The sequence below is a fragment of the Hevea brasiliensis genome, chromosome 15, assembly GCF_030052815.1.
Source record: "Hevea brasiliensis isolate MT/VB/25A 57/8 chromosome 15, ASM3005281v1, whole genome shotgun sequence".
NCBI classification, from domain to species: Eukaryota; Viridiplantae; Streptophyta; class Magnoliopsida; order Malpighiales; family Euphorbiaceae; genus Hevea; species Hevea brasiliensis.
Window position 1 is genome coordinate 60,675,279 of NC_079507.1, and position 11,716 is coordinate 60,686,994.

The window sequence follows — 11,716 nt, forward strand, 5'->3', positions numbered from 1 at the left end:
CCTTTCTTCTCTTTTTTCTTCTCTTTTCTTCTCTCCCCGATGCCATTTTCTCTTCCCCGTTTCTCTCTCCTCCCTCTCCCTCCACGCCGACCATCGCTACCCCACCCCTCCTCGCGCTGTCGCCGACCTCCCTCGCCCTTCCCCCGCACCGGAAAATCGCGCTAAACCCCTCCCCGCGCGCGCACTTCCTTTCGTCTTCCCGACCAAATTTCGGCCGATCCGACTACCAATCGGACTGAGTCTTATCCCAAAATACATCTACACCTCGAGAGCTTTCCATTAACACCAAGAACACAAAAATCTATCGAGCAATTTGTCCAATTTTTACCCGAGAAATTTTAGCTTATTTTGAATTTCGGGCTAGATTTCTAAAAAATCATAAACCCTACCAAATATTTGAGAGTACCAGAGTGCTCCACTCTTTGAGAGCTTCGCGGCAATACCCATTTCAAATTTTTCTGACACCTTTTTTCGGTGAGTCCCATGAGACTTCGCAGTATTTTTCCAAGCATGAAACGAGTTTAGAAAATTCCGTAAAAATTATATACTAACCCCCGTGTTATGATCTTCACATAGGTACATTCAATTCATGGAAATTCGACGGTTGCTCAAGTTTGTAATTTCGAGCCAAGCAGATAGACTGCCAGGAAAGCTTCAGAACTGGGCTGAGAGAATAGGCTACCCCACTATTTTCAGACGTCCCGGACGAGTCTCCATGGTCGAAATTGGCATAGGTAAACTCGAACCCTCATTTTTCTTAATTATCTAGTGTCTGATTTCGATTAAAAATCTATAAAATATTCGTGTTAGGTTAGAAAAGTATAATTCCTTTTGTGTTAGCTCTATAATATTGCTAAGGTCCGTGGGGCGAAGTTTTAGAATTTTTGGAGCTTAAATGGGTAGTTTTTGCAAAAGGGGTAATTGTAGGGACTAAATTGTAATTTTTTAAATTGTGGTTGTTGGTTGTTTGGGTGGGCTTAGGAGGGCCCATATGATGTGATTGAGTTGTGGATGTGTGACTTGTGGATATAGAAATGCATTTTGAACCCTTTTACAGGTTGGGTAGGTCCTAGGTATAAGGGAGACTCTGCCGGATTTTCGGCAAGAATTAGGGTGTCTTTGGTCTTTTCAAAGCTTGTATTGAGTCAAATATATTAAAAATTACAATGAAATTTGTCATGTGAGCCGGGATAGCCTTCCTCCTCCGTCCAGCTGCTGCAGTGACCTTTGATAAATCTGTGAGTAAAATATTAATTTTAATTATAATTTCAATATTATTATGTTCAAGCATACCCATGCATCACTTATAAATATGTATCTATATAGTTAAACACTAGGCACATTTTATAATGCATTCTTAGTTGATACAGTGCCATGGTTATTGTTTATGGTAATTTGGAGCAGTGTGCGTGCGTTGGCATGCGTGTAGTGTGTGGTATTGATATGGATAGGACGGGTAGACGCGGCTTGAGAGACACTCACTGGGACCTAGGGGTGGCCACGGTTCAGAAACTGCCGGTTACGGTTCCTGAACCGCCGGTTCAAGTTCATGATTTCATTGAACCTAAACCGGCAGGTTCAATGAAATCATGAACCTGAACCAAACCGCCAGGGGACGGTTTGGAAAGCGATTCCTGAACCACCAGTTCTAGTTTGAGCTCCGATTTAAGACGGTTTGAAGGGCGATTCGAAGAAGAATGGTTCAAGACAATTTGGAGGACGGTTTGGAAGTTGTTTAGGGATGGTTTAAGGGTAGCTTAGACAAAAAAAATTAGAGAAAAATTTTATGGATTCAAAATTTAAGTTATATTTGTAAAAATATTTTAATTTTTCTTAGAAATTTTTCAATCAAAATAAAATAAAATAAAACGAAATAAAATAATTTATCTTTAAGAAAAATTTAATAAATAAAGACTTGAACCTGATAAAAAAATTATAGATGAAATTAATTTTTTTTAAAGAAATTAGCAAAAAGTGTATGAACTTAATTTTGCCTAAACATCTCTTTAGGATTTAGAGAAATAAAAATTTCTAGTTCTATTACTTGCCTTTTTTTAAAAATTTTATAATAATTGATAATTAAAAAGTATAAAAGAGAAAATAAAATAAAATAGAGAGTATTGGAAATTTTATTGAGGATTTAAAGTAATAATAAAGTAATTGAGATAGTATTGAAAATTTCAGTAAGTATATAAAATAATAAAATAAGAAAATTGAAAGAGTATTGAAAATTAAAATGAGTATAGAAAATAATTATTTAGAGAATTTGAGAAAATTTGAAAAAATATTAAGAATTGAAGAAAATGCAGAGAATAATTGTGTAGAGAATTAATGATATATATAAATGAATTAGGAGTGAGGTTACATATTTATTGAATTTTTTTATATTTAAATCGCCGGTTTAATCCGGTTTGAAATCGTCAGTTCAATCCGGTTTGGAATCGTCGGTTTACGGTTCTTAAAAAATATGAACCTGAACCAAACCGCAGAAGGACGGTTTCGGTCCGGTTCGAAGTTGATTCCGATTTTGATCGGTTTTGGTCCAGTTTTGACAGAACTGATTTTCGGTTCGATTTCGGTTCAAAACCGGACCGTGGCCACCCCTATTAGGACCAGGTCCTTTATGGATAAGTCAGGGTAGGCACGGCTTGAGAGACACTCGCTGGCCCCCGCATTTGGTTTATTAAGCGAAAGTCCGGCTTGAGAGACATTCGCTGGCAGAGGTTGGATTAAGAGAGCTGTATGAGGGATCAGCTCCCATATATGTACTGTTTGAACATTATTGGGTGTGTGAGTACTCCAAATTGCCTTTTTACTGTTATGATGTGATTTGTATAAAATTTATGATGATGTTACATTCCATTCCTTAGGATGCATTAGCTTTAGATCGCTACAGAAATTGTAGTTAAAATTAGTATTTTACTCTCTAAGTTGAACGCTTACTCCTGTTCATCTATTTTTCTCGGCTACAGGAGGATTACTTGTTGTTACTAATCTATTCTTCTTATTCGCAGATCAATTAGTAATATCTAATGTATTTTGTACAATTGAGTTAAAATTTAGACTTCGCATGTGTTATGAGTATTTTAATTAATTTGGATCTATAATATAATATTGTATTAAATTTGTAAGAATATTAATTGCATGTATGATTGGATTGGATGAGGGAGCTGAGCTCCCATTGGATTTTATGAAATTATGAGTATGTGGAGGGTGAGCTTAGCTCCCCAATTTATTATGTATTATGTTTACAGGTCGGGCGAGTTAAAAAATTCCCCGTTGAATGGTCCATTTTATGCCGGATTCTATCCTATTGAATTCTTGAAATTGGGCCCAAATGCGCTTTAGGATTGGGTTGAGGAATAGTTAAGCTTACTACGGGCCTCAGGGGCTTTAGACTGGCCCAGGTCCTAGTGCCTATCCGGCCCATAGGTTGGGTCATGACAGTTTATGTCAAACTCTTGTTGCTTAGAATCATATGTCCCAATTTTAATTCTAATTATTGATTAATAAAACTTAATAGTAAGAAACACTTTTCTGACTAAGTCTATCTGTCATGGCCAGAAACTTTATTTATCAATAACAATTTAAATGAACATAGGATTTTATCCCTATTTATTTAGGGTAACGGATCTTATCTTGACTAAACATCTATCTCCATATATAACTAGTCGTAGCCAATATATGCCCATATACTCATACATAGTACAAGTATAAAAGTAGTATCAAATTCAAACCACCTATATACAAGATAACTGTGTTATTTCAGGTCAAGGGATTATATACACTATTATGATCTAGATAATTATATATTGATAAGAGTAAACTCCATGTACATATCATTTTATGTAATTGGTTTGGCCTACTTATCTTATTAGTGTCCATTTTGTTTATTATATGGCATGAGACTTGTCATTCTATATCATTAGTATCCCATACTAATTGATGGGAACAAAACAAATATGACAGTCTATATGAATAAATCTTATCCTTTGAAGTATCCAAAATTATAAACCATTATTTATAGTACTTGTATCAGAATGTTTCGTCACTCATATTCTTAACACTTTAAGAATGAAATATCTAACAAGATATTAAAGGATATTTTCTATTAAATTTAAATTATTTAAAGTTAAAAGTAAAAGAGATATATGCCACTAAAAGGGAATAAATATTTACAAGATACAATTTCAAGATATCCTCTAGGGCATACTACTAACACACACACATATATAATTCCAAAGATTATCTACAAGATGGTTGCTTACCTTTGATATGAATTATGGAAATTTGAGTGCAGTTGCAGTTAGGAAATTCTTTAAAAACCGAAAATGAATTTCAGAACACCAAATATAAAAAGAAATTAAAAGAAACTTGACATTAAATTCTCGAATTTAGTAGAGATCAATTAAAACATTTTTTTATAAAAAATCTATTTTTACTAATAATAAATTAATTAATCACTATATATTAAATAAATTATTATATATTTATAGTGTATGTGTATTCAACCTATAAAGGTGTGATATAAGAGCGAATTGCTTCCATAAGTATTCATTGTATTATTTTTCAATACATTAAATATATTATATAGTTATTTATATATTGATTCCAGAAATTTTTTTTAACTGAAAGCACTTGATATAGAGGAGAGAGATAGGTGGATGGGAGGGTAAGATTGATATCGAGTTAATTGTGATATTAAGTCTCCTTTGGAAATTATAAATTATAACTGAGAAATTAAAAACTTGTTTAAAGCAATTTAAAAAAATTTAAATGTGACTAAAAACAGTTTAAATAAATTAATTAAAATATATCAAATTATTATTAAAATTTAAAATCTATTAATAAATTTTAAGATAATATTTTTTTTTAACCAAGGTAAATTTTGATCAACTTGTGTTATATAAAATAATAAAACCTCATATACTTGTAATTTTGCTATAATTTCAATTTTTTTGTTTTTTTTTTTTGAGAACAATTTTTTTGGTTAAATTTTAAAACTCGTCCGACATACCAATACGCTTATGTTCCTATCCATTCCATACCCAAGAGACACTAAAAATTAAAAGTGAAAGTGGGGAACTGGAACGAAGAGAGGTCATTTCTTCATTTTCTTGTTCTATTGTAGCACATCGAATATTTGTTTATAATGTATATAAAGTAAATAATTATTTAAGTATTCGTATATTTTTTAATGCTAAATGATTAAAAAATCAAAATTTTTATATATTTTTTTAATTTTAGTTAAATCTTTTTAATATTAATTTTTTATAGTAATTTTAATTTTAATAATTATTTTTAATTGGATTATACAATTGATAAAAGTATTTCATATATTTAGTTACATTATTAATATTAGTCAATTTTTTTATTTTTTATATCAATTTTAATAGTTATTTTTAAATTGATAAAAATATTATTTTAATTAATTTATTTATATTTTGAAAATTATAATAAAATAGAAAAAAAGTATAAATTAAAAGTATGTGTAAAAAGAGAGAAAAAATTAAAAAAATTAAATTAATAATATTAAATATATTATTTATTTATTATATTTTTAATCAATATGAAATTTATTAATTAAATTAATAAAATTAATTAAAATTTTAATTAAAATTGATAATTGACATAAAGATTTTAATTTTTTTTATTTAATATTTTTAATAGTTTATTAAAATAGTAATAATAATAATAATACACCGTTAAGAATACAACAGCATTAGTCCCCGTTTCCTAGAAAAAGAAAAATAGACAATAAGATCGAATATGAACATATTCGATAATTTATACTTGTAACTAGAGAATAAAATTACTTTTTATATAATTAGAGTAATTTTTCCTCTATAAAATCAACAAAAATTATAATAACAAAAAGATTTAATATAAATTTGAGTTTTATTTTGTTATATACCATGCATTAATGAAATAATTAAGAACTCAGATGAATATGCACTTAGACCAACCCTACACCAACAGCTTAACAACTCTCGAAGAAAATAGTCACCCTCCACTAGCATTCCTTTCATCTTCTCAACAATCTTCAACCCACATTGAGAAATCCCCCTAGAACAGTCCAAAACCATCAGTGAAACTAGTGTTGATTATATTGAACTGGTAATGCAGCTTTTTAGGGTTGTTAGATTTTGAGAAAAAGAAAAAGAAGAGAAAGAAAGGTTTTGTGTTGATTGCTGTAGATGTGAGGGTGGGTTTTATGAGAAAATCGTTGGAGCCAAGGAGCCAAGTGTAAAAAGGAAGTGGAGATTGGAGACATGGATTAGGTATTATTTTCAGAATGGTGGTGGAGAAGAGAGGAGGGAGCCATTGAGGTTGGCTTTTCTGCCTGCTTTTGAGCATGGAGATGGTGCTACTTCTGATGGGTTGGAGTTCCCTTCAACAATTGAGGAGTTTCTGAAGTACGATCCACCAAGATAATCAAATTATTCATCACATTCTTTAGTGGTTTATTTCTGTAATGTACACTGCTATATAACTAAACATAGATTGAGAAAAAAAAAATGTTAAATTTGATTGTTGAAATTTTCAGTGTTACTCCATTGCAACTAAAATTTTATAAAAATTCAATTTAATGAAATGAAAATAAAGCATAATTTTAAAATAATTTAATTTAATTTTTTTTCTTGCAAATAATTAATTCTAAAATAAAGTACTTCTAAGAGAATTTTATTTCTTGGTTGTTGCTGTTGCTGCTTCGCTTCCATTCCGCGCATACTTGTGGTGGGTGTGTATTTTTCACGCTACGGCTGCTGCAGATGTGCTTAGCAGGTGGAAGACAGAACCGCTTCAAAGCCTTTCTAGTTTTAGTTTATAATAAAAAGCGGAGTCATCCCTTTCTGCTTACACTTCATGACAGTAATCTCTTCAACCGTGAACATCTTACTGGTGTGAAAATATATATGCATATGTTAGTTAATTAGGCCCATGATATGGATCCTGAAATTAATCAGCTTTGCAGTGAGTTGTCCAAACAAGATGAACAGAAAATAGCTATTGGGGTAGTTGAGAAAAATCCATCTATCCATTTCTCTCTTAGTTTAAGAGAGAGAGAGTTTCTGTCGACCTTAGATTTAGTTGTCCCTATTCTCTCGGGTTCGCTGAGTTTCGATCTTCTTCTAGTTGACTTCCCCTGCCTTCGGGCAGGGACAGACTTTTGTTTTCTTTTGACTCTTTATCCTGGTTATGCGGTACACCCCTCCCCAGCCAAGTTAGGCTGTGAATAGGTCTTATGTTGTTCATGCTTGGTTTGGTTTTTGCATGCAAGTAAGTTATTCACTGAGAGGAGCATCAATCAAAGACCTTGAGTACTGGTTTGCCATGCTTGTGCTGGACAGAGAGGCGATAGGGGATGGTATCCTGGAGGAAGACTATGCTCCTATTGGTCTCTATCATCATCTCAGTTCAAATGGGTTTGCTCTACGCGTTGAGAGGGCTTCAATTGCTCCGGCTGTTTCACTTCATGTGCCAGAGAGCTCTATGGTAGCACCCTTTGTCAACGTAGAGCAGAGCTTATTGTCTCTGTTGAGGAGGCTGAGAGGTAAACACTTTTTAGTTAAGGTGTTGTGAGTTGATGGATGACTATAGTTGCTCCTTGTGTTGCTGGCAATTTTTGTTGGCTTAGTCTCTGCTTAGCATCTATGGTGGTAGCAATCTTTGGTGGTAATCGGCGTGCTTAATCTATTTAGTGATCTTCCCTGGACAACTAGGATTTTTAGGTTGAGGATGGATTTGTTTTTGTGGGCTTGAGATTCGGTTAGGTTGGATCGTTTTGATTTGTTAGGCTGGTTGCTAATTTTTTAGTGTGGGCTTTCCTTTTCTCTTCAATTGTTATGTTATTTATCCTTATGGGCCTTTAATGCAATATGGCATGTTTTTTTTTTAGAAAAAAAAAAATAATAAATAGCATTAAATAAGCCAATCCAGTGTCCTAATTGTGGTGCACAGCCTTAACGGCATGGCAGAGTTCACGCTATATGACAATATGCAACCTCCATGACACTCAACCACTAGAACGATGCTTTTTGCTTGTGCCATGGTCAGGACTCTGGTATTTTCAAATTCCAGGACTGCCTTGGCAGTAACAAGTCCTCACTCTATATATTTGCCCCCACTCGCTCTCGCCTTGCTTCATTCACATTCCCTCACCTTCTTCACACAACCAAAATGCCTAAACCAACTTCTACTCTCCCCTTTCTCTCTCTTCTTCTCATGCTTTCCTACTTCAACTTAGGTATGCCTTTCATTGGTTGCTTTTGCACTTACTATACTACATTGTCTAATCTTGCTACATTTTTCTCTTTTAATTTAACAAGATTTTGTGTGGAAATTTGCAGGAGGAAATTTGAAGGTGGCTAATGGACAAGTAAAAGTCTTGAACAAAATTTCCCCTCTGAATCATTTTCTGGCATTCATTACTTGTTATATATTTCTGATGGTGTTGCAGAAAACTTGGTGCGTTGTGAACCCTTTGACCCGCCACGCTGAGCTACTAGCGAACCTGGACTATGCCTGTAACCATGTGGGATGCTCACAGATACAGCAGGGGGGCAGTTGCTTCTACCCAAATACTTATATCCACCATGCCTCATTTGCTATGAATTTGTACTACCAGTACATGGGCAGGCACGAGGTGGATTGTAACTTTACAAACTCTGGACTAATTTCCTTAAGTGATCCAAGTAAGCCTTTGGAATTTGTTGAATAAAGATTATTTTAATCTTTGATTCCTGAAAGGTTAATCTTCTTGATTTTGCACCTATTTTCAGGCTCTGGTAGCTGCACTTATGAGAGTGGTATGCAATAACTTAGTTAAATGATTAATGTAATATCTTCACATGATATACACAGTATTTGATGATTCCTTGTTAATTTTCAGATGGAGACATAGAAGGAAATGGAACTTCAGAAAACGAAATATCGGTATATGCAATTCTAGACTCTTTAATGAGCAAAAGTAAACTTAAAGCTATTGTTAATAATTAAGGAGCTTGGTGTATGCAGGAAACTTGGTGCGTTGTGAAACCGACAACAGAAGACTATATGCTGCAGGAAAATATAAATTTTTCTTGCAATCACGTAGACTGTTCCCCTATAAAGGATGGTGGATCATGCTTCCAGCCAACAACTCTAATGAACCATGCAGCATTTGCCATGAATCTTTACTACCAGAGCACAGGCAGAGGCAGTACGAGCTGTGACTTCAGGGGCACTGGTCTAATTGTGACCAGAGATCCAGGTAACACAATTGAATTGTTTTAATCTTTGATTAATCATAAATTTTAATGCTGTAGAAAAATACTGTAATCCGCTCGTGTGGTTGTGTTGTGAATTCTCCTGCAGGTTATGGAAATTGCACTTTTTGAGTAGGTGAACTGTGCTGCGTTGTGATGATATTATGGTAATAAAAGTGTGGAAGAAACCTCCTCCTGATTCCATCTACTGTAACAATAAAGAAAAAGAAATTGTGATTATGGCTTCTAATTACTTGGCACATTTTTGTAGTTTTTGGTTCCATAATCCCAAAAAAGACTCTCTGTTGAATAATGAGCAATCAAATAGAGGTTTCGGTAAAAAATTATTGTCTGCCATATAAGCAATATGAGAAAACTTTTATTTCTTACCATATGTAAATAGACGACGCTCACATACTTGTATCTTGAGTTCATGATGAATTAAGTCTAAATAAATTTTTCCCAAAAAACCATTTGCTCCAGTCATCGTCTTCATATGTACCAAACTAATAATTTTGGAGCCTTTTGAATTTCATTCTATAAATTCTCTTTAATTCTAATATAGATCTTGCAATAACAATTTCTTTTTCTTTTTCTTTTCTTAGCTGCAAATTGCATTAATGATTAAACAGCCATCAAAATCATTTTCAAACTTGACATCGTCTCCAACTCTATATTGATATTCAAAAAGTTTGAAAATGAATACTTAAGAATCTCAAATTGTGCTTTGGATGGTCCATACACCCAGAGGACAAATATCGTTATGAAGTAGTATTTACAATTTCTTGAAATGCAGTTGTTTTTTTTGGATGGGAATTAAATCACAGCATAGAATCTCAGTAAGTTTTATGTACAATTAATCAAAGTTCGTAATTTTTTGATCAAGATGTCATCTGGGATCAATTTTCCGATCTATCAAATTCTAGTCTGCTAAGGCAGCTTCAATACTCTGCTATAATATTCTACAAAACTGCATATATATGCAACAACAAAAAGTTGGGATTCTTTAAGAAGTACTCTTACTGTTAAGATATTTAGTTTTTGCTTCTTTAATTTTTAGCACTTAACGTTAAGATTGCATCTGTGATAATTATTGCAAGTGCTAAACACTTTGCGGAAGTAAGAAGAATATATGCTGAACCGAGCACAAGAAGGTTTAAAAAAATGTTGATAATCCATTCAGACTAGTTCTTAACAGATACTACATTTTCTGCACTACTAGTCATATTCCAATATTTCCCCTCACTTTGGCATGAAAGCACTCAAAATATTACAAGATTTTCCTTCACTTTCCGGGGACGAAGTTTGTGGCGTAAGCCCAGGCATTGTTGTTGACAGGGTCAGCAAGGTGGTCAGCCAAGTTCTCCAATGGTCCCTTTCCTGTCACAATGGCCTGAACAAAGAATCCGAACATGGAGAACATAGCCAATCTGCCATTCTTGATCTCCTTCACCTTCAGCTCAGCAAATGCTTCTGGATCGTCAGCCAAGCCCAATGGGTCAAAGCTTCCACCTGGGTAGATTGGGTCTGTGACCTCACCGAGTGGCCCACCGGCGATTCTGTAACCCTCAACGGCACCCATCAACACTACCTGGACTGCCCAGATGGCCAAGATGCTTTGTGCATGGATCAAGCTTGGGTTACCCAAGTAGTCAAGACCACCCTCGCTGAAGATCTGGGCTCCTGCCTTGAACCACACGGCCTCGCCGAACTTGACTCCGTTGCGAGCCAAGAGCTCGGGAAAGACGCACCCAAGGGCTCCAAGCATGGCCCATCTACAGTGGATCACTTCGAGCTCACGGTTCTTGGCAAAGGTTTCTGGGTCAGCAGAGAGACCAGCAGTGTCCCAGCCATAGTCACCAGGGAACTCACCAGTCAAGTAGGATGGGGGCTCACCAGAGAACGGGCCCAAGTACTTAACACGGTCTGGACCATACCATGGGCTTCCAGATGAAACAGGCTTGCCAACAGATTTCCTCATTGAGACACGGGCATTGCCCATGAGCCCAGGGGCAGATGGGGTGAGTTTCACCGCCTTGCCGGCGAAGGAGGGGGAGGAGAGGGCCATTGTAGAGGCAGCCATTGGTAAAATAGAAGTGATTATTGATTGTATGTAGTGGTTTGGTTGGTGATGCTTGTAGGGGGGTGGTGATGTATTTATATGGCCTACAAGCGAGAGAGGGTCCTTATCTTGGAAGATATATCGGCGAATTCTTATTGGTTGATATTTGCAAGTGTGATTTTCTTTGTCCACTTGGCACTCTCTGAACCACTCTTATCAATCTCCATGATTCTGTTTGGGTTCAATAAGTGATAACGAGACGTTGGCAGGGATCTGCTATGGAGTTGGATTCCAAAAATTATTCTGTATACTCACGGTGTGCATTAAAGTCGAAATAAAGAAAGATAATTTTAATAATATAAAAATATATGTACGTGATCGGTGCTTCAAAGGCAATGCAATAAGC

The 11,716-nt window shown here is 34.8% G+C and overlaps 2 protein-coding genes across 5 annotated transcripts; one reads left to right on the forward strand and one right to left on the reverse strand.

Annotated features, from left to right (window-relative positions):
- The first annotated feature begins 6,792 nt into the window (after positions 1–6,792).
- Positions 6,793–9,648, forward strand: LOC110661834 (glucan endo-1,3-beta-glucosidase 7). 4 transcript variants are annotated; one of them, XM_021820604.2, is made up of 7 exons: positions 6,800–7,555; positions 8,352–8,380; positions 8,462–8,696; positions 8,784–8,810; positions 8,894–8,937; positions 9,019–9,253; positions 9,358–9,648. In XM_021820604.2, the coding sequence occupies exons 1-7, from the start codon at positions 7,276–7,278 to the stop codon at positions 9,378–9,380; spliced, it is 873 nt and encodes a 290-aa protein (XP_021676296.2). In that variant the 5' UTR covers positions 6,800–7,275; the 3' UTR covers positions 9,381–9,648. The 4 variants fall into 4 exon arrangements, with proteins under 4 accessions (XP_021676294.2, XP_021676296.2, XP_021676298.1 ...); XM_021820609.2 differs by lacking the exon at positions 6,800–7,555 and adding an exon at positions 7,962–8,248; XM_021820602.2 differs by having other exon boundaries at positions 6,793–7,555; positions 8,352–8,696.
- Positions 9,649–10,403: 755 nt separating this feature from the next.
- LOC110661838 (chlorophyll a-b binding protein of LHCII type 1) lies at positions 10,404–11,389 on the reverse strand. Its single transcript, XM_021820616.2, has one exon. It carries the CDS (start codon positions 11,329–11,331, stop codon positions 10,534–10,536), a length of 798 nt encoding a protein of 265 aa, XP_021676308.1. The 5' UTR covers positions 11,332–11,389; the 3' UTR covers positions 10,404–10,533.
- Between the last annotated feature and the right edge of the window lie 327 nt (positions 11,390–11,716).

Bases quoted from the DNA above. Each gene is read 5' to 3' on its own strand.
- LOC110661834 (XM_021820602.2), top strand. From the start codon at position 7,276: ATGCAAGTAAGTTATTCACTGAGAGGAGCATCAATCAAAGACCTTGAG. The intron at 7,556-8,351 runs GTAAACACTTTT...GGAAATTTGCAG, and splicing joins TCTGTTGAGGAGGCTGAGAG to GAGGAAATTTGAAGGTGGCT. The intron at 9,254-9,357 runs GTAACACAATTG...ATTCTCCTGCAG, and splicing joins AATTGTGACCAGAGATCCAG to GTTATGGAAATTGCACTTTT.
- LOC110661838 (XM_021820616.2), bottom strand. From the start codon at position 11,331: ATGGCTGCCTCTACAATGGCCCTCTCCTCCCCCTCCTTCGCCGGCAAG.